This window comes from Molothrus aeneus, chromosome 3 (genome assembly GCF_037042795.1).
Source record: "Molothrus aeneus isolate 106 chromosome 3, BPBGC_Maene_1.0, whole genome shotgun sequence".
Taxonomy (NCBI): Eukaryota; Metazoa; Chordata; class Aves; order Passeriformes; family Icteridae; genus Molothrus; species Molothrus aeneus.
In genome coordinates this window covers 68,752,843-68,780,644 of record NC_089648.1, presented here as the reverse complement: position 1 = coordinate 68,780,644, position 27,802 = coordinate 68,752,843, and the positions used below count along the sequence as shown (strand labels likewise).

The 27,802-nt window shown below is 43.3% G+C and overlaps 1 protein-coding gene across 1 annotated transcript in view; it reads right to left on the bottom strand.

Annotated features, from left to right (window-relative positions):
- Positions 1-315: 315 nt before the first annotated feature.
- The window catches only part of SCML4 (Scm polycomb group protein like 4), a 65,318-nt gene continuing 37,831 nt past the window's right edge, over positions 316-27,802 (bottom strand). The window contains exons 6-8 of the mRNA XM_066545820.1: positions 12,876-13,148; positions 4,715-4,860; positions 316-441 (exon numbers count right to left, since the gene is read on the bottom strand). Coding sequence (XP_066401917.1) covers positions 316-441; positions 4,715-4,860; positions 12,876-13,148 — 545 coding nt within the window. The remainder of the gene's footprint in view (positions 442-4,714; positions 4,861-12,875; positions 13,149-27,802) is intronic.

Genomic DNA, 27,802 nt, shown 5'->3' with positions numbered 1-27,802 from the left:
GCATATGCTGTAGCTGTGTTTGGTTTTGATTTCCCACTTCTGGTTACAAAAATAGGACTTACTATAATCATAATAATATTAATGATACAAAATAATTATTGTAATTATATACTTTTTGGCAAATTATTAACACAAAGCAGCCCAAAAAGATCCCACTGGATTAAAAAAAGGTGACAACGCACAAATGTTAAAAAAGACTAAGTCTTTGATAAAAAAGAAGGAAAAGCAATCTGCAAATGAATGCATTTCTGTAAGGCAACGTTACCTTTAGTCTTCCATCTAGATTTAGCTCAGATTCTGTTGTTCAAGAAATTATTAGAACTTGGCTTGCTTGAGCTTATCAATGTGGTAACACAGTTTCAGTGCTGGTCCCAATTTCAGCCCCAGGTATTTCATGATCATGTCACTTTTCAGCAGTAACAAAGCATTGCCATCAATTTCCTGGTTTCAAAAGAGAGGAAGAGAATCAAGATGTGTTAACCCCCCTTTAAGTGCTGTGTCCTGACACATTAAACAAGGTGAATTAGAAACAGCATGTCATTTAGGGTAGAGCTACCTGAAATGTCATGCATTTTGAAATTTCATCAAAAAAATTGAAATCTGAGATGTGATAGGAGAAAGCCATAAAGGAAGGTTTAATTAAATACTACTTTTTATTCTTCAAGGAACTATAAGATTAGTTTAGGTTTTCAATTTATTTTGCAATTAAAAGTAGAATTTTTTAAAAATCAGTGTTGCTCTAAGTACAATTCTGAGAAAAGCCAGTCAGCCTTGAGAGAAAGGTATGAATGATGGAGACAGCAAAGGATGTAGCCATATTAAACAGCTAAGAGAAGACCTCTGGATCTCAGTTTCAGCTTTGTCCCCAGCTATTTGTGGGTTTCACATATCCCCAGTACACTTATACCCAGTGATGCAAGTCTATGGTATATGTGCATGTGCATATATATATATATGGTTTTTTCTCAGATTCAAGACAGTAATAACTTGCTTATTTAATTGCATTTATTATTAAATTTGCTAGATTTTAATTTAACTCTCATGCAAATGGAGTAAATTGCCACCAAGCTCAGCTGTTTATCCCAGAACTGTTGGCTTGAAAACCTTTTGAAATTACAAAGTACTACTGCAAAAGAAGCCTGAACCCACAGTGAAACAGACTCTCCTTTACTATGGGCTGTAGACCACAGATGCTTTCAGCTGTACTGTTCTTCCTTGGACCCAAAGCCTGTCTGTTTTTTCCTGAGTCTATCAGTGGATCTGCCAAAAAATACTACCTATTCCCACAGCTTCCAGCACATTTACATACTTGAAGTGTCAGAGCTAAAACATCACAAGTGTTATGTGTGTGTGCAAACACATACACAGATACACACACACCAACGCTGTCTACACTGTGTTCTATGGTTTTGATGGCCAGATCTTTCCACTGTGATCCATTGCCTACTTATTAAGCAATGCTATGGATCCTAATTTGCCCTGATCATTATTATTCCATTCACTAGGTGATTTATCTGATGAACAGTTAAGGTCACTTTCTGATTAACTCAATCAATTAATGCTCCTCATTTTGCAACCCCCACTCTATCCATAATAGAAACTCTCTCCACCTCCCCGCTCTCCTTGCCATTATTTTAAGGAAGCTAATGTAAAGTGAGAATAAGTGTTACATATAATTACAATTTGCATAAGAAATAAAATAAGAACTCCTTTAACTGTGGTGCCATAGGGTAAAAACACTGTCAAGGGTCAGGTGTGGAGGCAGCTGCTTCTAAATGTTGAGTTCAGCATTTTATTATTTTCATTATTATTACTGTGTAGGGGTCAAGATTAAACTCCATGACAATAGTATGCCAGAGGGAGCATTCATATCCAATTAAATAGCTCATATTAGCCATTTCCCTGTGCAGATTCTTGGCTTGAGTTCTTTACAGTACTACTGTGTCAGCCCTTTTAAAAATAATTTTAAGAAAGAAGACTTTGATAACGTGGTTCCCACATGTACATTAGCCCCAGCAGATTTTGAGGTCTGGAACTGGTAACATTCAGTGCTATCAAGGCCACCACCTTTCCCCTCCTCCATTTCCTTTCCCCCTATCTTTCTGCCAAGTCTTTCCTGCGGATGGAGTCTCCATGGGATCTCACACAGTGCTGCTGCAAGGTCCCTGGCCAGGGCAGTGGCTCCTTTCCGTGAGATCAAAAGCTCCATCAGTGATGAGCTCGGCTGTCCTTGGCACACAGACCTGCTGACAGAGCAGGGAACAGCTGATGGAATGTGCAGGAAATTTCTCAGTCTTTGGTGGACACTCTTAGGAGCTACCTGTGACAGAGCTCCTCAGGTGTCTTGGCAAGAAGCAAAGCTTCTGCTCCTGGTGGGAAGAGCAGACAGAGCCAGGACATCCTGCAGCACCTTTTGGGGCAGTGAAGGATGTGGGCTTCAGGCTGGAAGAGCCGGCTCTGAGGACTGAGGTCAACACCCAAACGGCCTAGTAGAGCAGTAGGGAAGCACACTGCCCACGTTCAGGATACATTCTGCAGCTGTTTTCTTCCTGCTGGTCCCAGCAGCCTCTCTCTCCCAGCTCACATGAGCTGATTGCCAAAGCAACTATTTCGGGCGATAGCTGGGCCTTGTCAATGACAGTAAGTGCTTCTAAGTAAATTATGCACCTGCTCCATGGAAAGATTGAACATACAGGAAGATATGGCTGAGGTTAATGGACTAATCACTTGTCACTCACCCCTGGGGTCTTTGTGCTAATCCAGATGAGGTTTGAAGGCTGAAAAATTGCAGGGATATATATAACTCAAAAGTGTAATTGAATTGAGTTGTGTGGCAATCATACCCAGGTTCTCACACCTATGGCATATTTTACAAGGAAACCAATGATAAGTAGAGCCCATGGGTGCTGGGTGTGCAACAAAGGATGACAGGGACAGTCTTTAGTGGCAATTTAGCTTGATCTCTTTGGTCACAGAGCAGCTGCAGTATCATGGCATTCTCCAGTGCAGCTGGCCCATGACTGCCTGGAGCGTTCCCAGGCCCTGCTGCTGCATAAAAGCACACTTTGCTACAAATGGGAACTCGACAAAATTAGTGCTTTTGCACTCTCCATATTTACAATAAAAACTTTAAAAGTTGGGGGTTTTCCCTTTGGGATATACCTGTATGCCTCAGACGGTGTAAATTCTCACTCTCTTGCATGAAGATTTTCTCTTGATGCACAGCCCCTTCTGATATTGTCAGAAACTCATTTTATTGCAAGGTCCTTCAAATCTGAAGGTGGCTTATTTATCTGCCTGGTTGCAGATTTTTTAAAAATCTCCACAGGACCAATATAGGCCGTGCTTTCATTATCAGCTTATAAGGCAGAAGGCAGGAAAGGCAGGACAGCACCTAACCTGTACCTGCAGATTTGGCCCTACACTGCTGTGCCTGCTGTTGTTCTCATCCCACAGACCTGTCTACAGAATGGCAGATGGCCCCAATACCTTCCTAGGGTGAGCAGACACCAGGGCCTCTGGTCATCTTCATTTTCAGCTGCTCCTCAGCCACCTCCTCTTCTGTATCTGGAAACTCTGGAGGCAGAGTGTAGCTGGAAGTGCATTTACCTCCCTCAGCTCTCATTCCTCAGCTCTCATCTGCAGCTCCACAGCTCCACTTGTCTCTGCTGGCATAGGGTCAAGGAATGATCAAGCCCTCTTGTTGTTTCTGCAGCACTGGGGGTGCTGGTCAGCACTAAGGACTGGAGAGCAATTCTCATTTAGACCTAGGTCCAGGCACTTACATGAAAACTTATGACCCCCAGCCAAACACAAACAAGTCACTTCTAGGGTAGAATCCATTTTTCATAGCCAGACTGAATTGATTAAGGAGAGATGGGGAAAGCAAAAAATGCTAATAGATACATTGGTGTCAAGTCCATACACAGCAGCAGACAAAGAAACTCCAGATCAGACAAGTTTCCCCTTTACTAACTAAGAATAATAAAATTTCCATCACTGGAGGTTAGCCTCACAAAAGCAACTATCATATCCTCTAGAGAGTCAGCAGGTATGATACATTTAGTTATGTAGTTACATAATACTGAGGGGAAAAAGATTAAAATATTGGCTGGTTTGGGTTTCTCCTGCTAAATATCTAGAGACACATAAAAAATGCTCTTCAGAGAAGAATCATATATATCCTGAGAAAAAAATTGTCATTGAAATGAGGCTTTTTTGTGCCAATCTGACAATGAAAAATGAGCACCAGATCCTCAGTGCTTTCTCTAAGGCTTGGCATAGAAACAATTTATGCTGGAGTAGCTGGGAATAAACAGTGAGCATTTTCTAAAGACACTGTTATGGTTTCCCCATTGAAGTTTAAATGAATGCAGTAGCATAATATAGCACAAAATAGAGTGGAATGGAATGGAATAGAATAGAATAGAATAGAATAGAATAGAATAGAATAGAATAGAATAGAATAGAACAGAACTGTTTCAGTTGGAAGGGACCCACAATGATCTAGCCCGTCCTGGTGTTTAACCACCATCTCAAGGGATAAGTGAAATTCTTCTGCCCAAACTCTCCAGAGGTGCTGAACTCCTGGCCAGGCCCTGCATTCAACCTGGTTGAGGAAGCCCAAGGCAGTTGAGGGGTTGTGTGTGACATGTGCTGGCTGTCTCTTGCGACTTAAATTACCTAGGGGTGGTAAGGGTAGCCTCCTACATACGTGTTTTCTGAAGAGCTCCACATGAGGGCCTAAAGCTTGAGGGTCTGCATCCTTCACAAACCACACCACATCCTCCACCGTCCAGGTCAAAGGATTCTTGCTTGATGGCCGAGCTGCATCTTGTTGTTCAGGTGAAGGACTTGAGGCTACGGTACAAAAAGCCCACAACACTGCATTACAATGGCACCCAGAGCTTTCCTCAGTTTGGGATTGTGAGTGTGCAGGGCTTTGGCAGCCTCACTGCAGCCCTGGACATTGGATCTCTGAGTGCAAGTACTGGCCTGAGATGGTGGCATAGGGGAAAAAGGGGACTTGCAGGAGTTTCCAATCTGATTGCTTATTGGAAGACATGATCCCAGCTGGTGAATAGTGTTTAAAAAACATGAAACCCTTAGGTCCCTGCAGGAGAAGGAAAAATGTGCCAGCTGCCAGGCTCTTAAACCAAGCTGCCCCTGCTGTCTGATCTGCAGGGATCTTGGCTCAAGAAGACACTACACTCACACCTGGAGAGAAAAGTTCTTCAGCACTAAACAAAGGAGTTTGCCATTGAATGTGAAGGCTAGAGGATAAAATCAGGATTTAGCAAACAGGGTTTTTAATTTGCATTCAGATATTCATACTTCTTTTAGAGCTTAGCTGAAGGTTTCAGTCCGTATCTTCCTAATCTTAGACTCTCACAGAGCTGATGGTCCCCAGAGAATGCCAATTTGGGAAGTTACTAAAACATGTGAAGATGAACATTGCACATGTGACTTTTTAATGGTATGACCCCTCGATGATTTAAGGTGACTTCAGCTTGCTGTAGCTTTAAATCAAGTGAATAAAGGCACATTGAAATGAAAGTGCATTTATGTTTTTATTCTTAGTCTCTGCAGAATTATAAATCTCAATCTCCACCTGAATATAATTTGTACCCCCTCTTATCCTGCTTTTTACAACAAGAACTATATTATGCTAGGCTATAGGAAAGCTGTTTCCATTTGTTTATATCCACACCAAGCAAACTTTGCATTAGCAGGCAGCAGCACACAGATGCATTAAATGTTACTTGCTCACATCTGCTCATCTCTTTCTGTCAAAGCCCGGTTTTTAATGCGAGAAGTGCAAATGGAAAGCAAGTACACACTGCAGAATACCAGAAATCAAACAGAAGAGTGTGTGTAGAGGGAGATCACAGACACCTAAACTAGAGCCTGGAAATGCCCCAAGTAGCCAAGAGGCAATCCCAACTGCTGAGGAGAGAAAGGATGAGCTCTCCAGAGAAACACTGAGCTTACAAAGACAGATGAGGTGTGAGAATCTCCATGCATGACTCCAAACACAATCCTAATGCATGTGAGTAAATGTGGGTTTGGGACTTGTGTAGATTGCCATTCCATTGACTTCAATAGAGCTCTGGTGATTTGTATTAGCTGAGACTCTGCCCATATACACCCAATAATGGGTTTATGTGCATATTTGTCCTTTTTCCCTTGCCACCATGCTCATCTTACAGTATAATGTAACGAGGTGTATTTGCAGTTACTCAGAATGAACTCCAGAAAGCAGCAGTGCTATGAATGTGCAAATCTGGTCGATGGTTTTCATAATGAGATGAGATGTAAATATCATGATAATTGCACTCTCATTTGCTAAGTCGCTGTTCTGGATACAAAGGACAAGGAACAGCCGCAGGTCCTTTTAATTAGACAGCAAGGACCGGTGTTTGTATGGACTCAGGTGACCCTGGGCTCTGCTCACAGAATAAATGCAATACACAACGGTGCAGACACCATCTGGAGCCTTTGGCATGAAACAATGAAGACAGAGAGTGCAAAACAATGAACAGGGTAATCTTGACTAACCCCTGGATCATCAGTAACAATGAGGAACTCTGACAGGGACAAGTGGGAGAACTGAGATTTGTCTTGGAGACACAGGGGTATTTCTCCCCTTCATGGTCAGTCAATGGTTTGGATGAGAGCTGATGTGTGGAGGCATTGGGCACTGCATCACCTCAAACCAAAGGTCAGGAAAAAGACCAGGCTTTTGCAATTTAGTCAGAAAATAGAGAAAGGAGAGAAAGGTTTGGCTGTGAACAAAAGACTGCAGAAGTTTCTCGGCTACTGCCACAACATGGTCAGGGGAAATGTGCCACTGCTGAGGAGAATATTTTTTCCCTTTAATTGGTATAAATGTAAGGAAAGCCCAGAGGACTTAGCCTGGGATTTACACCAGGAACAGAAAGGGCAGCCTGCAGCCCCCTGATTCCTGCCTGCAACCTGCCCAGGAAAGGGCAAAGGGGAGCAGAGAGCCCCAAGTGCAGCTGGGAGCCTTCACAGGTATTGGAAGCATCTGTAATAAAAGGAAGGGGGATGAGAAGAAAAGGTTGAAATGACAGGGGGAATCTATTCACTCCTTTGCAATCTAGCAATCAATAGCATAAATGTGATTTCTGAAAGACAAATATATAAATGACCTTTCTAAAGAGACTGCATGGCTAGAACTCTTCCAGACCCTAGCAGATGAAGATAACCCTTTCAAATCCATGCCTGAGGGATAGTATAATATCATAATATACAAACAAGCATTATGTGTCAATACTAATTCTTAAAATACTTTATGTACCTACCTAGTATCAAGTTTTGGATTCTTTGCTGCTTTTTCATGAATTAAGGTGTGTTAATTTACTTGTGTGAAAGGAGCTACCTTTAAATGTTATTAATAAAACAGAGATACACCCAGTTTGCAGCAAAATGTCAGGTTTTAGCTGATGAGTCTGGAAACAATCTGGTTTTCCATATATTTTATAATTTATTTTGCAGATTAATTTATTTGGCTTTTTAATTTTGTAGTTTACCCATCTGAGTGTAATTTCTCAATTTACAAAAGAAAATAGATCATTTCATGTCTACACAAAGGCCTGGGGTTTCTTTCAATAGCATCACTTTGGTGAAAGATCATATGAAGCACAAAAGTGTTTGATGGCGGCAGGGCAAGTGCTATACATTCTTTTCATATCTGAAGGTATTCACACTTAACCTAAGAATTAGATAAATGAGGAAGTCTCATGTCTCCTGGGTATCCTATGCCATCCTGTCATCAGAATTAATCAAGATGATAATGAATACTCAGATTACAAAGAGATGGGAGTGCTTGCGACCAATAATTATTTTTAGAGATCATAATCTAGGTCAAATCCAATTTCCTGTTTTTGACAGGTGGCAAAAATTTGTCAAATTAATGGAATGAGATATGGAAATTTAGGTAATCAGAGGGAAGCACTTTCCCCTCCTGCCTCAAACATTATTGGGGAAGGACAGTGAAGAGGTTCCTTTGCAAGGGAACATCTCCAGGCATCCCAGTCAAGACCATTGCCTACACAGAAACAGCTGGAACTACCAGGTCAGTGGCAAAAGCTGAGTGAAGCTGAGGGAAAGAGGTGGCCTGGCTCAGTCTGAGTTTTCACCCCATACTTTTCTCTGCCCCTCATCTCTAACCTCTGGACCTTCCTGAGAAGGAGAATGGAGACAGAGCCAACAGCCAAATGGCTGCAGAAGCATGACAAGGAAATAAAATGCTAAAATGGAGTTAAACCTTTAAAAGAAGGAAAGACAAATAACAGACTCCCTAAATATGTTCTTGGCAAACAAACAGAGCCCAGAGGGAATACAGTCATTGATAGATAAGAGTGAAAAGGGAGTGACAGATGAACTTTAATATTGCTGCAGGCCTAAATGATTTCTTTGCCTCAGGGGAAGGGGGTGGGAATGAAATTTTAAAAGGTTCTCTCTGATTGCACTGGAGCAGATAATAAGGAGTAGCAGATCTACTGAAACTAAGCAGAAGTAGCAGACCCTCAAAGGTGCAGAGGAATGGGAATTATTTTAAAAAACAAACCACCCTCCACTACAAACAAGGAAAGGAGGAAGGCTTTAAGATACTTTTCTAAAAATCTAGGGCACACCAAGCAGGAGAAGAAGAGATGCACAGACAAGCAGGGGACTGGGAGAACACAACTACAGGATATTTGGGGCAGGGCAGGGTAGGGTGTTGACAAGCCACAATCAGCAGAGAGCTCTGCAAAGAAGATCAGGCTCAGCACATCTGTTTGCACTGGCCGGCGCTGGCAGGACATGTCGGGCACCACCTGCCTGGTGTCCTCCGCCTTGCAAGGCGTCCCAGCAGAGTCCCTGTCCCAGCGGGGTGGCAGCTGGGGACAGAGTCCCTGTCCCAGCGGGGTGGCAGCCGCTCCCGCTGGCAGCACCCTGCGGGGGTGCAGCACCACAGGTGCTCCTCGCCCGCCGCAGGAGCAGCCAGCATCCACCTGCACGAGACGTGGATATTAAATATTTATCCGGGCTTTTCTTGCTTTGCCTCTCTTTTGTAGGTGAAACAAAAAGGGAGCTCGCTGGAAGCACTGAAACTTTCAGACTGAAATGTCCTCAAAAATTAGCAGGCAGGCTGTATTTGCTGAATACAGTGCTGAGGCTCACAATGCCATCAGCAGCTCCTTTGCCTTGGGGCAGTGCTGGCTCTGCCCCCAATGAGCTGCTTGCAGCATTATTCTGGAAAAAGAGAAATTTCAACTACCACGTCCCCAGATGTTTTCAGAAAATATGTGTACTAATAAGCAGGACTGCCCCTTTAACAAAGACCCTCAGGTGATAATAATTAACTGCTAATACTGGATAATAAAATCTCCATAAAAATAACAAGCTACAGGGCGAGGTTAAGGTTATTATATTGTGGTTGAATACACAATTCTTCATACTTGGGATAAAGGCTTTGTCTGTTATGTAAGCAGGCTTGGAAAGGTTTATGATGTCCTTGACCATTTCTTCCCCAATTTAAAAGCTTCAGTTTGGCAAATGATGACAGGAAAGAGCATGTTTATCTCTTTGCAGCCCCAACTGGCTTTCTGAAATGAGATTTTTTTTACATATTTTTTTCAGAATTTTTTAGCATAATCAAGGAGAATTAGGCATCAAGCTTCTGATCGCATTAATGAGAGCTTTGAGGTTTAATCTCATCCATTCCACTTGAAAGACATGCTCTGCTATGCACTGAGATATGTTTTATGATTATGGCTTTTTCCATGATATTTGCCCACCATGATAAATAAGGCAAGCTATTTTTCAAAACTATCCATAAATAAACAGGATTGGTTTGAGGTTTCAGAGATAAATTCTTCCTCTTTTTAATGAGCCCGTCTCTGCCTCATAAGTATACAAACTGAAGAGGATAAGAACAGAGACTGACATGCTCCACTTACTCATCTTTGCTTACTTATGATTCAGCAACATATAAATTATGCCTAGAAAGAAGAAAAACACATGCACAGATTGTTAGGGACCTTGGCAGCAAACCATGTATGGGTTTGTATGTAGGCAAACCCTACACTCTACCTCTACGCTATCACCCATGGTAGACCCTAATCTATAATGGGTGATATCAGGACTAATAAATGCCTAAGAATTAGGAAAACCCCTACAACATAAATTAATCCAAAACCATTTTAATGATGGTCACCACATGCATTTCTGTTTTAGGAAGCCTTTAGTGTTGAGCTGGCCAAATGACCTAGAGACCTCAGAGGACCTAGGCTATACAAGTGTCAAATGATTGTCACATAAAAATTACTAAGCTGTTTTGGGATGAGTTCTGTTCCAGGTAGTATAAATAGCAGTTTCAAGTCACTTGTGACTGCTTCAGAGGCACTCATGTCATGGATGCCTGGTTCAAAACCAATCTCTCCCTCTTTGCTCCTCAAAGTGCTTTTAATGGTTTTAAGCCAGAGAAATACAGGAACCTGTAAAGCCTATTGCATGACCACTGGATGACTTTTTTGTTGATCTAGTTCTGGAAAAAAACATGAACCCTATTTCAGACTTCTATTTTGTAAAGACTGCAGGTTTTGTGGGAAGTCACGAAAAGAGAGATGGAGGTGTCTCCTGAATTTTAACTTCCTGCTTGGCACTACGTGGAGGTTTCATAAAACATTGGCCAAGACTGGGAAACAGTGACATTCAAAGTCTAAAACAAAAAGGGAAAGCAATGCAGCTGAATAAGCTTAAGAAGCTCTGATTTTAAGCTTCAGTCCCTTGAACATAATTTCTGTCCCCTGATACCAAGGGTTTTCTCCACACAACACATTCTTAGGCACAGAAGTTCTGTGTATTCTGAAAATTCACGAAGTATTCAGTAAGCCACCAAGTGATCCAGAAAAAAAAATCTGTGAAGGGTTATTATGTATGAATCTACCATCTCTGGTTGAGGAAGTCTTTGAGCCACAAATTCCTGAAGGCAGAGAGGGATGCACCACCATCTCTGCATTTGTCCCTTTCCTTGGGGCACGCTGCTGTTTCCTGCTGGAGACAAGATGTGTGGCTAGACAGACCTTGGCTCTGACCTGCCCTGGCTCTTCATTTGTGCTACAAAGAGACAATGAGGCTCTAAGGAAGTGGTGGGAGAGGGGTAAAGGAATCCTCTGCAAAGTGAGCCCCTTGTTCTCCCAACACCTGATTACGCCACTCTGAGAGGCACTGAACAAGATCTGAAAGAAAATGGCTTTTCATTTCCTTTTCTTTGTAACTAAGGACAACAGTTCCCACCAGTTCCTAGTGACAAACTTTTACAAGCTTTTTGCAGAGTATTTCTGTACTGTCCACTTTGCTTTGAGTAAAGTTGACTCTGTAAGTAAAGAATGAGATAATTATGAGAACCAAACACTTATCAGTGGTCTCTATAATAGACTAACATAGGGCTAAACCAGGGAAGCAATTGTGTATAAATAATAGCAAAGTCAGTGATAGTTTTGGGTGGGTATTGAATATCTAAGATGGCAAACTTAGATAAACAAATAAATACAGGGGGAAATACTTGTAATACATATTTTGGAAGGATAATGTCCTAAAATATTAAATAGTGAAAGTTCAGGAAAAAGAAATAATACAGATGTTGGAGAGGTGAGGAATGTGAAAGAATTAAGTAAAGATTAAGCAAAGGATACTAGAAAGAGGCTCTGGAATGGCTTCCAAGCAAGAATATGCAGAGTCAATGGAAGCTTCCAAGGGAAATGCAAGGGCAAAAAGACAGTGTAATGAGATAATGGTAGACAAAGGGGCTAGGGGAACCAGTAATCTTCTGCAAATATATCAAGATTTTTAAAACATAGTACTAGAGTGGCAGTAGATTCCATTAATAAATGAGGAAGGGAAAAAAATTAATGACTTTAAAATGGCTGAGACATTCAACTCCTTTGTTAGATCTGTCATCAGAATGAAAAATGCATACATGAAGTTTGAATAATTAGTAAGGGGTGAAGACACTGTTGGCATCACTACTGATAAAGACCTGTTGACTGAGAATTTGGAAAATGCAAACAAAGTTAACTGAAGTTCAGCAATAGCTAACCCTTCTGATGAACTTGGGGAATTTCAAGAGGAAAAAAAAATATGGCCACTAGGAACTGTAGTGGATGAGTAGAGCAACTGCCCCAGCAAATGGTAACTGAACAAAAATACAAAGAAAGGGAAGAAGAATCATCAAATGCAGTGGTTTCCATAGTTTTTCTTGAATTTGCAGATAAACTTCTTGTGACTTTGCTTCCTGAAGAATAAAAGAGCCTTAAGCAATAAGCTGAATGATTTTTAAAAACATATGTTTTGTTGAGGAGTCTTTTTCAAGCAAAATCTGGCTTGGTACATAATTAAAGGGGCAGGATGGGCACAGAGCTAGGAAGCAAAACCTCTGAGTAAATGCTTTGAGGTAGGCACTAATATTTGGGTTTGCTCTGCATCACCTCTTGTACACAGCTGGTGTCCCACAAATAACAGGAACCTGCCTGTAGGCAGTGTAAGTTTTTGGGAGGAATGCCTTATATATTAATGTCTTTAATGCTGATAATAACAGGTGTGATTGTCACACAATTATACGTAATGCATATGTTTACATATCAACAGCATTAGAAAACTTCCACCTTTTTACTTAATGGGGAACAGACTGATTTTGTGTTTACACAGGTTATTATTTCCCCTTCTAAATGGAAGCAGGAGTGGTCTGGATGGATTCCATCACAGAACCACCTTACTAATTTTCTCGGGAATTTGGGAATGAGTTAAGACTGCAGCACAGCAGCAGCATAGCAGCACACATTGCTAAATGGAAGGTGGTACATTACCACTTCTTTGGTGGTTTCCTTCAAGATAGGGCCCATTCCTGGTTGGGCTGGAGGTGTGATGCCTCAGCCCAGTAGCTGAGGGGCCCCCTGAAGCCATGTGGGCAGGACGATGGCTGCAGGAGGAAGAGGAGCCTCCAGCAGGGTGTCCGTCTGCAGGACTCTGGCGCACGGTGTACATGGAGCCCGTGGAGCCCAGGGCAGCGTCGGCAGGATCCGCACTGTACTGCTTCCTGCTTGGAGCATCGGCCAGGTAGTCCTCAGGTATAACTGTCTCTGCTCAGGAAGACCAGACACAAAACAAACATCAGCAAAACAGAAACTTTTTTAATTCAACCCTTGAGAAAAAAAATGGTTTTTTAGCCAAAATTCCCTTTTTTTTTTGTCACGAAGTGTAACTCCATTATCAGCTTTCTGTACAGACAGCTGTCCCCAGGAGAGGTCCTTGCTGAGAATGAATAAGCAGTGAAGGGAAACACAACCATTCAAAGTCAGTAGAGTCAAAAGAGGGAAACCATGGCTTGATAATGAGTCATCTGTGTCAGCTCACAATATTATTTTCTGTAAAATCCTGGGCCACTTAGCCCAGGTACAATTGGACTCATGGTGCTCCTCAAATACACCAAGACCAGAGGATTGAAAGGAAGGAGACAGGGGAAGACAACAGGACAGGCAGTTTGTTAGGTTCAAAATGCCTGGCAGCCAGTAGGAAGGAGTGAAGGTAATAAAGCAAAGCATTCTGGCTGCAATTACCAAAATTAACCAGAAGCATCCTCAGCTGCAGACATCCATCAGGCCCAGTATCCCACAAGGATACAGGCTTGATGACTGATGAGCACACCCAAGGTTTTTCATGGACAGTTCTCTGTTATGTGTGAGTCACTTGGACCTGACTCAGGTTCAAATGTGCCAACATCACAGACAACTGCAAACCATTGCTATGATGGTTCCTGTCCTCTCCATTGCAATTTTCACACTGTATAGGAGCTAAATACCTTGCTTTTCAGATTCCTGGCAATAAACCAAATTTTGCACTTCAAGACCTATTTTGGAGACTTGCACTCCCCTATGCTTGTCTAACACACAGGCATGAGGCAGGTCTAGCTCCAGGTTTTGCAGCACACAGGTATTTTTTGCCATTTCCCCTCACATTTAGGCTGAGGTTTGTCACTGACATTTCTATGCCTGTGTCACTGACTTCCTCCTCCAGTTTCTTCATATCTATGTCTTTCCTATTTGCCTTTTTTTTGTCTTCACAAAACATGGCCACAGGTCTTCCTCCTCCTTTTTCTCACCATTCTCCCTACAAAACCAACCCTCCTGTCACGCAGCCCCAGCATCACTACTGGCAGAGCCTTTGGAAACCTCTGTGAGATCCCAGCCTTCACAGAACCCTGCTGGCAATCTGCACTTTAGAGATTCCCACTGGGTGTTAACACCTGGCAGGCAGGGAGCCCCTAGATTTGAGAAGTGCCTTCCATTGCCCCATGATATTTTTCTGAGCTGTTGCAAAGGCCACTTTCCTCATCATGAGTACTCTCCCTCCAGAGACATCTGAGCAGGGTGAATTTCCCCCACAGTGTCCCACATCAGCTTCCTGGCCTGAGCAACACTCTCCTCCTGATGTGTTATGCAGCCTTATTGAGTAACTAGAAGAATTTGTGCTGTAATTTATGCCATAAGATACAAACTCCATTGCTAATAGATGTTGAGGCTCTATATAACAGAGTATTCCTTTTATTTTACATTTTCAATCTTTTCCTTAAAAAAACCCAAACAACATTACTTGGCAGATGTGTACAGTAGTTGATGGTAAATGAACATGATTTATCTCAGCAACTCAAATACTCAGGAGGTGTGCCATGCCATCATCTTGGCTTGTGTGTCAGGCCACAGCACAGATTTTTGTTACATTGTTCTATTTTATTGCTTCTTTTATAGTTTTGTACCATTCAGGGCCAAGGCTGGACTCACTATAAGGCAACCATCAAATCTGAAGGAAAACTGCAAATGTGAAATTTCCTCGCTTTTGGGCATTTGCCTTTGCAACTGCAAGTAACTTTCCTCTAGCAAGGCTTTATTTCCCTTAGAAGATTTGGATTCTTACAGCATGCATTCAGGTGTCCTGCTGCTTTCTGCAAGGAATTTCTGAGCTTGATTCTCATACAAATACAGATAGGGTGTAATCCAACTGAATTCAAGGGAGTTCAGATAACATAGCACGTAAGAGAAATGGGAATCAGACACTCTGAACCTTTCCCCCTAACCTCCAACAGATGCCAAAATTATATAGTGATTGAGCGAAATACCTTACTTTTCAAACTCCTCCCAATAAACCAAGGAAAATCCAATCAAGCCTCCTCATTCAAAGGAATTTAATTACTGTGTAGAACACTTGCAATAAAAGCCTCTTATGCATAAAGAAGATGGCTCTGTCTGCTGCATCCTGCCTGCACTGCATGGAATAATTATGCCTCTTGTGAATCATTACCTCTTCATTCCAGGATAAGAATGCTCTTTTAATATGATTACAATGTGAAGAAGACATAGACTATCAAAACAACAAACAGCACATTAAAAGAGCCCTGCTAAATAAACAGCATATAGCTTTTATTGCCATGGATGTAAATTACTCCAAAATTTTTGAGCAGACACCAGGGATTTTTTGATGGATGTCAGACTGTCTCAACAGCCTGTGTGAAATAAGACATGTACAGATATCATCTTCCTGTGGAAGGACACCCATGAATTGTGTACAAGACTACAACAAGGAGCCAATCTCCGTCAGATCTCTTCCTAACTTTTCTTGATCTAGATCAATTTATTCCACATCTCTGCTTTGGGCTCCAGAATGGGAATGGTGATGCCTATTGCCATGGAACAAGCCAGAGCCTCCATTCACTACTGTATGAAACATCCCACAGTGGAAGGTGCTCTGGGAATTTGAAAAGTTATATTAATGTCTTCATGAGACCAAGGGGAGCAGGGATCAATCATCTCCAGTGGCCCACTGCCCAAAAACCAAAAAACTCTGTGGAAGCTTTTGTGTTCCTATTTTTCCAGCTCTCTGTTAATTTGCACCACAGAGAAGCCGCATGACTTGAGGTTCCACTGATGATGTGCATTAAAAAAAAATCTGAATTTTGTAAGCTCCCAGAAAGCTTTGTAAAGTGTATAGCCATCACAGCTTCTAATCCCACCTTGGTCAATTAGGAAAAAAACACTTTTTTGAGACAAAAGAAGAAAATATAAATTTCTATTGGGGTTGAAAATGCAACAGTTCATAAATCTGTAGCTTAGCTCTTCTGTATTCTGACTCACTTTCATATTTTATTTGGTAGGTAGTCATTCCCACATATTAGTGACAAACTAGTACACAATGCTTTAAAGCAGGATTTATGAGAAAGCTGCTTTGAGCTTTTGCTCTGAGCACAGCAGTCTCTGTTACAACTGCTCACCACCCTGAGATACTTAAGCCACTTTGGCAATTTTCCTTTCCATGAATGGTCCACAGGCAGCTGGATTGAAAAGCCCAAGGCTGTTACATCCAGCACACCTTAAAGTGCAACAAAAGAGAGAAAAAAGCAACACTTGTCTTCCCAATTAAATAAATGTGCATTTCTTTAGCTGAGCTTCTTAAAAGTAGCAGTCTGTATGATTCCTAGCCAAATTCCTAAAGATGTTCGAGCTGAGAGTTAAAAGAGCCTGAGAATCTGCAGCTAACATCCCACCTCTGCTGCAAACCTCTGGAGTGACCTTGGTCACGTTATCTGTCATCTCTGGACCTCAGTTCTCCATTATGATGGAAAAAAAAGCTTGTTTTGTCTCTCACTTCTGTAAAATATTGAGTTCTTTGCCCCAGCAGTTACTCATTTGCCACTGTGGAGTGCCACATGGATGCATGCTGCATGTGTGACTGCAGAACACAAACACTGGGCCTTTGGTAGCCTCTGGGAATAGAGACACTCCAGAAAGACAAAAGAATTGACTCTCATTCTACACGAGGAAAGCAAATGAAAATCAATTTCAAGTCAAGCAGGAAATGAAGAATAGTATACACGCAGAAAAGATGATCCCTAGCTGACCTTTTCCTGAGCAGATCTAATATCTTACTTTTTCTTCCACATCTTAAAAAAAGCCCAAACTTAGTTTGTTAGAGTCTCTCCTACAGGCAAAATCTCTTTGTACACTCCAGAGACACTCCATTCTGCCTTCTCTGCTCCCAGGCCAAACATGTCTTGCACGACTTTCCTCACCTGCTGCTGCTCCCACATCACTGCTCGTGTTGCATCTTTCTCTCCCTTTACCTCTCTCAGCCTCCATTCCCTTATACCCCCCCATGCTTCTCCCTCTGTTCTTCCCTGTCACCTCTTCCTACTTCTCTTCTGCCAAATTACCACTATCTTGACCTTGTTCTAACACTGCTTTCCTGCACCCACATCACTCTTTTCCCATTTTGCCAGTTATTTCCCTATCTCTCTTTCCTAATTTCCCTCCTCCCACATATGATTTTCATAGCCATTTTCTCCCCAGGCTGTTCCCCTTCCACCCATCTCACACTTTCATTGATCCAGATTTCCCTTTCCTGGTGCTCCCATGCCTTTTGCTGGGTTCATCTCCAGATTGCTGCTTGGACAGCAGAGCCCAAGGTCAGGGCAGTGAAGTGGGACCAGAGGCCCCTTTCCCAGCTAACAGGCCATATCCTGCACAGCCATCAAGTGGCTGCATCTGGGTGAAGGCTGCCTGGAGCACTGCTGGAAACCCACACTCCCTGCTCTGAGCCTGCTGGACACTGGTCCCCAAGCCAGGGAGGTCCCCTTTTGCACACCAGTAGCTTCCCAGGAGAACTGCCCTTCCTTCTAGGACAATACTTTAATGTCATTTCATAACCTTTTACTTTTCCACCTGCAATGCTCAATCATTTGTATTTTCTTTAATTAAATTCCCCATTAACTTCTTTTCCTCACAGTCAATACAGATTTATTTCTGTCTTTCTTTTCTCTGCCCCCACTATTCCTTTTTTGTGTCGTCTCCTATTCCTCATATCATTTAGTGATGGGCTTTGCCCTCTGACCCTTCCCTGTACCTTTTAAAGTGCTACCATATATTGTCTATAATGGGTTGACCAGATGTGAACTCCATATTTTAAGCAGCATGATATCATAGCTTCCTCAGACCTCTCCTTTCTCATAGGCAGGGACAGCCTTTTTTCATCTCCCAGTCATTTTGAGAGGAGCCAGCCACAGTGTCAAAATCCTATCGAGAGGCTCCTTATTTGTATGGTTTTATCTTTGCCTGTATTTTATAGTTCCTGAGCCCGGCTCCTGCTCCCTGCACAAGGATGGCATTTGCCCTATCAGGGAGGTGGGAGGGGTGAGGGAGGAGAGGGGGAAGGGGGGAAGGGACAGGTTTAAGCAGCAGCTTAGAAACCCTGCATCTCAGCCTTCGTGAAAGGAAAAATAGAAGTGGGGAAACACAAAAAGCAAATGCTGAAATGCAGGAGGAAATCCTTCAGATGAGTTTAACCATCAGTTCAGTCTAGTGTAAGCCAGACAGGGAGAGAGCAGAAAGGTATAAACAGTATTTAAGATTGTGAAAGATATGCCTTGGCCCTGAACTGCTATCCTCTGTTTTAAACATCAACTCTTAAAAGATTTTAAAAGAAATTTTTCTGTTCCTTCCAAACAGCCTCACACATTTCAGTCCAGTCAGGAATGTACCACAGCCCTTATCTTCCCTGCAGTTTGAGCCTGCATGCATCTATCTAAAGATAAGAGTCTCCTGTGATAGATTAAGACTTTCCAGCTCTGGCTGCTGTGATTTACTCTGGGATTACAGCACCGGCCCATTCCTTTTAGCTCCGTTGCCCATCCAGACATGCAGCACAATGAAAACATGATGTCACCGCTTAGCAGATGTTTCTGTACCGTGTCAGCACCACCCTCTGGTGCATGCATCTGCCCCCTACACAGCTGGGCAAGGACCAGGCCTTTTCCACACCAGCCCGTGGCTGGACAAGGAAAACATTACAGGAGTGATGTCTGGTTTGTGGCAGCAGAGCCGAGCTGCTCGCTGCCTGCCAGGGCGGAGTGGCATGGAGACACATCCGCAGGGAGCCACAGCATCCCTGAGGCTGCTGCAGACAGGCAGGGAGAGAGCAGGCAGCCCAGAGCATCCGCCAGCAGCAGGCCAGGGCTGTCACGCCTGCGGTTTTTAGTCTATGGGAGAACATTTGCATGGGTTATAGGAACACACAGTTGCATCCACAGGGGAGAAAAAAGGGGGGGTTAGTAGTCAGTCAGAACAGGAAAATGTAAATATGCCTCATTCACTTGTGAATGCAGATATTATGAACACTGAAACTATGGTCACACTGTGGAGATAAAACCTGAAATGAATTCTCCAGGGTTTAGTCTGAGGCTTTACTGCACCATGTATCATCTAGCTGTGTCCTAGCTGCTAAAAAATATTTTGCAGTAACTGAAATGCTGAGTCCCCCAAGGAGAAGCTGCCAGCCAGTTAACATCAAGAATCTAAATTTTTTTAGAGAATTTTCCAAACCCCAATGTTGTCCTGATTAGATCTTCAGCATAAGCAATTTTTTTTTCATTATTTAAACAATTTCCCTTGAGTGTTTGCAGCCCAGACAACAGCCACATTGTGCTTAATGCAGTAGAACTAGGGAATGAAACCAGCTGGGAACAGATCAACATGGCTTTATTGTCCAAACTGAATAAAAAGGTAGAGTAAATTCAAATGCTAGCTGCTGACAAATATATTAGATTTAATAATAAAAGGTGCTCGTGTGAATAAATAACCCATTGAGGAAATTTTTCCATTTTCAAAGTGCTTGGGGAGGATTGAGTAAATGTATTTTGTTACAATAGAGAGGTTTTAGTCCTATGTTGGAGCACAGGCAAATAGTTTAGGCACACGCACAAGTGCAGGCAAAGGGATTTCAATGACACAGGGATCTAGGCTGTAGTAAAAGTCTTCTTTTGGTCTCTTCCACCTGATTTCAGACCTGCTTCTCCTCTCTCTTCTCTCCTCCCTTGCCTTTATGTTATACCAAAGTGTACATCATGAAAAGAAGATTTATCAGGGCTGTATAGTTTTGTGTCTCAGCACAGCAATGGTTCTGCCATGGCAGAGGGAGGTGGGAGAGGCTGTGATCGATCTTTTCCCTTTCCAGCTTCTAGCAGTAGCTGGAGGGGTTTTTCTGTCAGGGTAGTTTATAATGCACTCTGTATCCCTATAAATCAGCATTGATAGAAGTCACAAAAAAGCTGTATACAGAATAGACTAGCTGAAAATGACTGTGTTATTTGAAAATTTCAAGGTATTATATACTAGGATTCTCTGCAGATGAAGTACTTAGTGCATCTCTGTTTTGCTACCACCATGATGAATGTCCCTTAATCATATTGCTTAGTACTGGCTTAAAATATTTAACAGTAATTTTTTTATTGTTTGAAAAACAAATAATTTGAGATACAAGAAGTGAGGTGTCTACAGCAAAATGCAGTGACTGCAAAATAAGCTGTGTTTGCTCATTAATAAATATAATATTCTCATCCAGAAATTGGGTAGAATAGCACATATAAAGCATGAGCCTGTGCACATGTTTGTATGCAGGTAGAAGATCTTTTACAAAGTCTTTTCTTCATTTGTCCCTGCCCAGTGCTGCTGTTCTGCTGAACTTTCTGATGTTTCTTCTGCCATATAAGTACAACATATATGAGCCCTGAAGTCTTAGTTCCCCTTCACAAAACCTTTATTTTCCTGACTTCTTTGCTTCTGCTTCTGACATCTCTGGCTGATCTCAATCCCAGCAGCTAGGAACTCGCCAATTCCCCTTTGCTGAGCATTTTTATCCCCTCCTCTTTCCCTGATCCTAGAGAGCCAGTTTCCCTCCACATCACTGTGCTGCACTGTGCCATGCTGCTGGGGAGCTGGGCTTACCCTGGGTCTCCATCCTAGGGGGGGATGGGGTCCCCCATCCTGGGAACTCATCCCCAGCCTCACTGCATTTTCCTGAAATCCAGCTTCTGTGATGAAGACCATCAAGCCACAGCCACCTTTTTGTTTAAGTCGCTTCTGTACCTTCACCTTTTCTTTTCCATGAAGAAACTCACCAAAAAGTACCTGATTCCCTTCCCCAAGCCACCTTTTGCAGATTATTTTCAGTCGGAGGATGTAATTCTCTTGCCCAGCTGCTGGTGGTGCAACTCCTTTCCTTGCACCCTGACCTTGCTCACTGCTGTCCATGGCCAGCACAAACACTAAACTGCATGTCACCACCACCAATTTGCTTCTGGTGCTCTCTTAATTGCTTTAATCCCCTGCTTTGCACTCATTTTGCCAACAGATTAATGTTCTTCAGGCAGATGCTGCATGTTACTACTTTCCTAAAGGCATTTTGATGTACTCTGTATAATTACTGCAAACAAATAAATCCTAAGGAACTCGGGAGCCCTGTTGATTAAAAAGCGGCCAAGATTTTTCAAGAAAACCAGGGGATGATTTCCATGGAAATGCCACTGTGTGTGGGTCTCCATTTGTTTTGTAATGAACTGAGAAAGGATAGAAAGAAACAGAAGGTAGATAAAGACAGATAAGGGAGGGATGACAATAAAAGGCTAAAAAAGAGGACAACATTAGGAATGTGAAAAACTGAGCTGAAAAACTGAAGAACATCCAAGCAAAAATCAGTAATGTCCTGTGGAAAAAATTCTGAATCTTGTTTGAAACCTGTCCTATTGAAGCAGCCTAAATACCAGATTCCCTTTCCCCACTCTCAGGTTCCTGCCATGGAGGTGCAAGCCCAGGCCTCGCCATAGACACCACAAACCAGGCAGTCCCAGAAGCAAGGGCCCTCTCATCCACATTCACAAGCAGAAGTTCCCCTTTCTTCCAAAACCTTTCTTGTTTCACTTAATAAGTGCTGGATCTTGAGGTTCACCTTTTTTCACACTCATATCTTTGAAAACCAGGTGAGTCATATTGATTTATGCTTGCAGCACTTGCAGAGGTTTCCCACCCCCAGTTCTGACTTGTGGCCCGCTCATCTGACTGCTTGAAATACTGGTATATTGGATCACAGGTATTTGGATCAATATTTTTAAAGTTTAGGAGTGAAAATTCCTGTTTCAACTTTAATTTAAACTATTTAAAATAAAAGCCTGGATTACTAGCTTCAGATATCTCCTAGAGGAATCATAGCTCTAGGGAGAAGGTCTCAACCAGTTAAAACAAAGTTAAAGCTAAACCTGGAGCTAAAACAGAGTAACAATCACATAATTTACCTGACTAGGGCTCTGAAAGTGTCCATGCTTCCTCCACATGACTGCTTGTAAAGCTTGAATTAAATGCATGTACCCAGGGGTATTCTTTTCTGTGGTGGATATGATCTCATCCATCATGCTTCATGCATTTATGCCCATCATTTCATCCACTTTCCTTATGCATATCCTTTGATATGGAGAAATAAAGCATCCTTAAATTCTATTTCATAGCTTGGCTCTCTTTTCTAACCTCCATGGCTGCATCCCAGGCAATATCCTGGGCTGCAGCCATGCAGACACTGTTGGTGTCTGTGCCATGGCACTGAGCATATCTTGGGCTGAAGGACAAAAAGGCCTTTGGGCTTTTCCTCACTCACTGCTGAGAGCAGAGTGCCTCCCCACAGGGGTAGCTTTTCAAAAGAGATGAACTTCCTTGCAGCCCCTCAAGTCAGTGAAGGTAAAACAGCCCAGCAAAATGCAGGAAGGAGGATTTCCCTGGGGCTGGCTGCTGAAGAGATGCCTGCTTACAGCTCCATTGCTTAGCATCCACAAAGAGATACAATTTCATAAACTTAAAGGAAAAGAGTCTTCATTTGTGAGTTAGCAAACAATAATCTCACAACTTAAAGGTCAGAAAGTTCAATTTATCCAATTCTACCAATTCTATAGAGTCCAGGCAAAATACATCACAGCTGAATTTTCTCTCTTCCATCCATCTCTTATTTTTCTTTCTGCCAGGATTTGCTCCTTAGTGTACATCAGGATCTCAGCACCAGGGTCCTTGGCTGGATGCCTTGCCTTGTGGGCAGTTGTGTCAGGTGGGGAAGGATTCCAGGAAGGAAGGATTCCAGGAAGGAAGGATTCCAGGAAGGATTCCAGGATTCCAGGAAGGAAGGATTCCAGGATTCCAGGAAGGAAGGATTCCAGGAAGGAAGGAAGGATTCCAGGAAGGATTCCAGGAAGGAAGGATTCCAGGAAGGATTCCAGGATTCCAGGAAGGAAGGATTCCAGGAAGGAAGGAAGGAAGGATTCCAGGAAGGAAGGAAGGATTCCAGGAAGGATTCCAGGAAGGAAGGATTCCAGGAAGGAAGGATTCCAGGAAGGAAGATTCCAGGAAGGAAGGAAGGATTCCAGGAAGGAAGGAAGGATTCCAGGAAGGATTCCAGGAAGGAAGGATTCCAGGAAGGAAGTATTCCAGGAAGGAAGGAAGGATTCCAGGAAGGAAGGATTCCAGGAAGGAAGGATTCCAGGAAGGAAGGAAGGAAGGAAGGAAGGATTCCAGGAAGGAAGGAAGGAAGGAAGGATTCCAGGAAGGAAGGATTCCAGGAAGGAAGGATTCCAGGAAGGAAGGAAGGAAGGAAGGAAGGAAGGAAGGAAGGAAGGAAGGAAGGAAGGAAGGAAGGAAGGAAGGAAGGCTATCCCAGCCTTTCTCTATCCCAGCCTTTCTCAACTGTACTGCAGGCTTTGCCATCAATCCAAAAGCCCCAAAGACCATATAAACTTTTTATACTATACTTTGTTGTGGCTGGATGTCTCTGCTCCCTCTTTAAGAGTGACCTTAATGTTTTATTTATTGTTTAAAGGATAATGATCATGGTAGAGGAATATATGAGGCAATAAATGGCCTTTGCAGGTAATTAAATGCTGAGGAGCACTGAAGCTATTGATAGCCATAAAAGCCATTTATTCTGAGTGTGCTGAGAAGCCAGGAGTGCTGTTCCTCATAGCATGCAACAAGACAAGATTAAACAAGCCATGGTACTAGAAAGGGGAAAGACAGCATTTTTCTTACTCTCTCAGGGCTTGAAACTTCTGAGCTGCTGTTTATTTGCTGCTTGCAACAGAAAATATTGATTGTAATAATATGTGGTTTTCTATCATATTATTCCTTTTTTCCTAGCTGTTTTAGAAGGGCTTTGCATGTTGGCAAGAATTATTGCTCTCCTTTGACACATACTCAAATAAAGGCACAGCAGGGAAGAGTGGCTTGCCCACATAGTCAATAGCAAAGTCTCTTATAAAAATCCAGTTCCCAGGCCAGTGTCTTGCCTACTTAGTCACACTCCTATTGTGCATTGCTATTGTGCTTGTCATACCAGCTTTTCGAGGGCTTGTGGATAGGAAGAGCCCACCTTCCTACAGACAGAGGCACTAGCATCCTGCTGTGCTTCTGCTCCATAGAGATCCCTACTTCCAGCCAGTGCCACAAGAAGACAAGCTGTTCTCCTGTGGGTAGTGGAAGGGAACTCCATATGGTTCCAAATTTGACTTGGCCATGGGGGGAACAGCAAGCCTAGGGACCTTATTCACAGCCTTTCCCACTTCCCCTGCGGTAAGTATAATACAGGGTGGCCACCAAAGTTCTTGCATAAAGTTTTGCAGCAGCCACATGCAGCCATGCTCTACGTGGAGACTTCAGCTGTCTAACAGCCCAAAATAGCCAAAACCCAAGGTTTGGGACAGAAAGAGCAAGGAAAGGATTGACTGAAAGGGAAAGCTTATCAAACTTAATGCTTCCCACATAAAAGAAAAACTTCTCCCATTTCTGTGCCCACCATCAGGCTAGCCAGAAGTTTTTTAGTTTCCTCTAAACATGGTTTCCTCTGAAGAATAATCCAATATCTCATAGGTGCATGTCAACAGTGTGTAGGTGTCCTAGAAATTAAACTTTCACATGCTCCCATCCAAGCCTCCATCAGCTGTGCATGAGACAAATGATGAAATCTGAACACAGAGTGGAGACACTTTACGGGATCTCTGTTGGCTTCCCATCATTTAGCCCCTGTCCCACTTCATAGGGTTTTCTGCACAGGCCACCCAGGTCTTGCCATCATTTAAGCTCAAACTGCTCTGCTGCTTCCATGGACAATTTTGGCCTGCAGGTCCAGAGGTGTGGTTACAGGTAACATCTCAGGATTTGCTGCAATGCAGACCAGAAGCTGGGCATTTCCCAGGAGGCCTGGGAGTCATCCCACAACTGCTCCCCACAAATCACTCTCACAAGCCAGGAAGTCCCTTCACAGCTGAGAAAGAGCCCTGGGGAATGTCCCATGTGAGGCATGAGACAGGTGAGGGCCCTTGGCAAGGCAGGCAGAGCGTGGGGCTCAGGTGCAGGGAGGGTGATGCACAGCCAGCAAGGCTCTCTGCAGAGGCCAGCTCTAGGCACAGCCTGATGAGTGTGCACTTCCTAGGCATGTAAAACACAATTGTAAGTGATATGTGCATATGTCAACAAATCCCACCTGGCCTGTACACAGCCATTAGCATCTGGCAGCTTGCTGTGAGCACAGGTGAGTTATGGCTTAGGGGCATGTGCTCTGGGGCAAGGTTAAGAGGTGACTCCTGTGTGGGGTAAGTGGATTAATATGGCTGGACATGATGCTGGCTTCTCCTCTCCCTTCTGACGGTGTAAATCAAGGGTAACTGCACCAAAGTCAATACCTGGATTAGATTCATTGGTGCAAAGGGGATGAAAAGCACATGATTTTAAAAGAAAGGACATCTCGATTACAAGATGGGGAACAGAAACAATGAAAAATGTGGCTGCTTTGTGTGACTTCCTGTGGTGCTTTTTCATGGCCCTGCTCCTTCCATGAGATCTTTATCCCAATAGGAGCCCTCACAGACCCGTCTGCAGCAGAGCTCCTACTCATCACTGTCCCTCCTTGTCACTGCACTGTGGGGAAGCCCTGTCTCTGCTCTGTGCAGACCTTGCTGCAGAGAAATGTTGACTTCTGGGGGGAGATTTAGGCAATCCAGCATTAATCATAGCCTCAGTGCCTCAATCCAACCTGCCTTGAACACTTCCAGGGATGCAGCACCCGCAGCTTCTCCAGGCAACCTGTTTCAGTCCCTCACCACTCTCACAGTGAAAGATTTCTTCCTCAAGGCTAATTTAAACCTACCTGACTAGCCCAGGCTGCCCAATTCATGCTGCTTCTGGGGGCTATTGATTGCACACATACACACACCCCACCCCACAGTGGGAGACCCAGGAGAGAAGCTTTGTCTACACCCACATCACTTGTCTAGTCTGAGGGAAAAATAATGTTTTGCCCACCCTCAGTGTTTGGGGAGATCCAGTGAGGAAGGTGGCAGGGCGATCTCCATTGGAATTTTGTGGGGGTGGAGATGCTCAGAGTGTAACAGCAACTGTAAAAACTCTGGTTGTGGAATTGCTTTCTCTCACACACAGCCCTGCCGTGAGAAAGTAAATGCAAATGTACATGAAAATTAAAATGCAAATGCAAACGCAAATGCCAGGCCTCCTGGGCTGCACTCCTCGGTGCTACAGAAATCCCTTGACCTCTCAGAAGCATTCAGCTTGCTGCAAATGTCCTAGTGGAGAGGAAAGAAAAATACTGCTTTTCAGTCTGGGCTCCTGCCTTTCTACCCCTATGTGTAAGGGTGGTAGTTGGATTTCTTTGTACAAAAAGATGATTTCTGCACTGTGTGCACAGCCCTCTCCCATTTGGTGAGCAAAGCACACACTGAGGGTATTCTTGGTGAGCAAGTAATTCAAAAATTGTGATTGTGGACATCTGCCAGCATGTATCTGCCATTAAATTGAATGCATGAGAGAGTGTATTCCCCAAACACCCACAGTGTTGTTAATAAAAGAAAAGGAAAAATTATTTAAGTCAGGAGGAAGACTGCAGGTGAAATGAAGGCTCATGCCCAAAATTTGCATCTTCCTTTTTTTCTAAACTACCTTTTGCAATGCCATAGTAAGGCCCCAGGGCAGCTTTCAAGCCTGTGATTTTAGATGGGCCTGCAGGCATGTCCCAGCTCTGTGGGGGCTGTGTGGGGCCAGCACCCTGTCACTCATGCACCGGGGTCGGGGCAGGAACAGGTGAGAGGCAAGATCATAGAAAAGGCAAAGAAGGCTTTATTCAAAAGAACCGTGTGGTTTTTATAGAGTGGTATGATAGATTCTATTCTATTGGCTAACTAACAGGAACATCTTTCTCATGCACTGTCCTTGAGAGGAACAGAAAGATATAGTAGAAAAACAGCACCTGCAAATTGTTTATAGTCAACAAGTTACCACATCTTTCCAGCTCCCTGAAACTTCTCACAAGCCGCTGTGAGAAACGCTTGCCATGTCTCTCTCTCTCTGTCCCATGGCATCCACAGCACCCTGTCCCAGAATACGAACAAGAAGGAGACTCAGAACTACCACCCATCTGGGAGCTCAGTGCTGCTCAGGGCAGCTGCTCCTCAGGACCACCACCATCCTTGGATGCATCTGTCTCATGCCACAGTTCCTCCAAGCTTTGCCCCACATGGTCAGGGGCAGGCACTAAGACAGGGACCTTGCTGGTCCCAGAGGGTTTTAAGCCAGGAGAAACACCCCTGCAAGTAGCAAAGCCAACCACTTAGCAGTCACAGCTCATTTAGGTTTATACTCATGGGTGGAGGTGGCAGACTGGGATTCAAGCTGTCTGTGCTACAGCTAATAATGTGTACCTTAGGTTTGTGCTACCATAACATGCTGGCCCAAAATTTCTCTGCTGGGGCACCTCAACACAGTGGTTCTTACCCAAACTGAACCTCCTCTGTAACCACGGGGAAAATACCACAAGGAAGCTCACTGCTTCCCTCTGGAAGGGTCTCACAGAGGCCTGCAGCTCCCTATCATACACA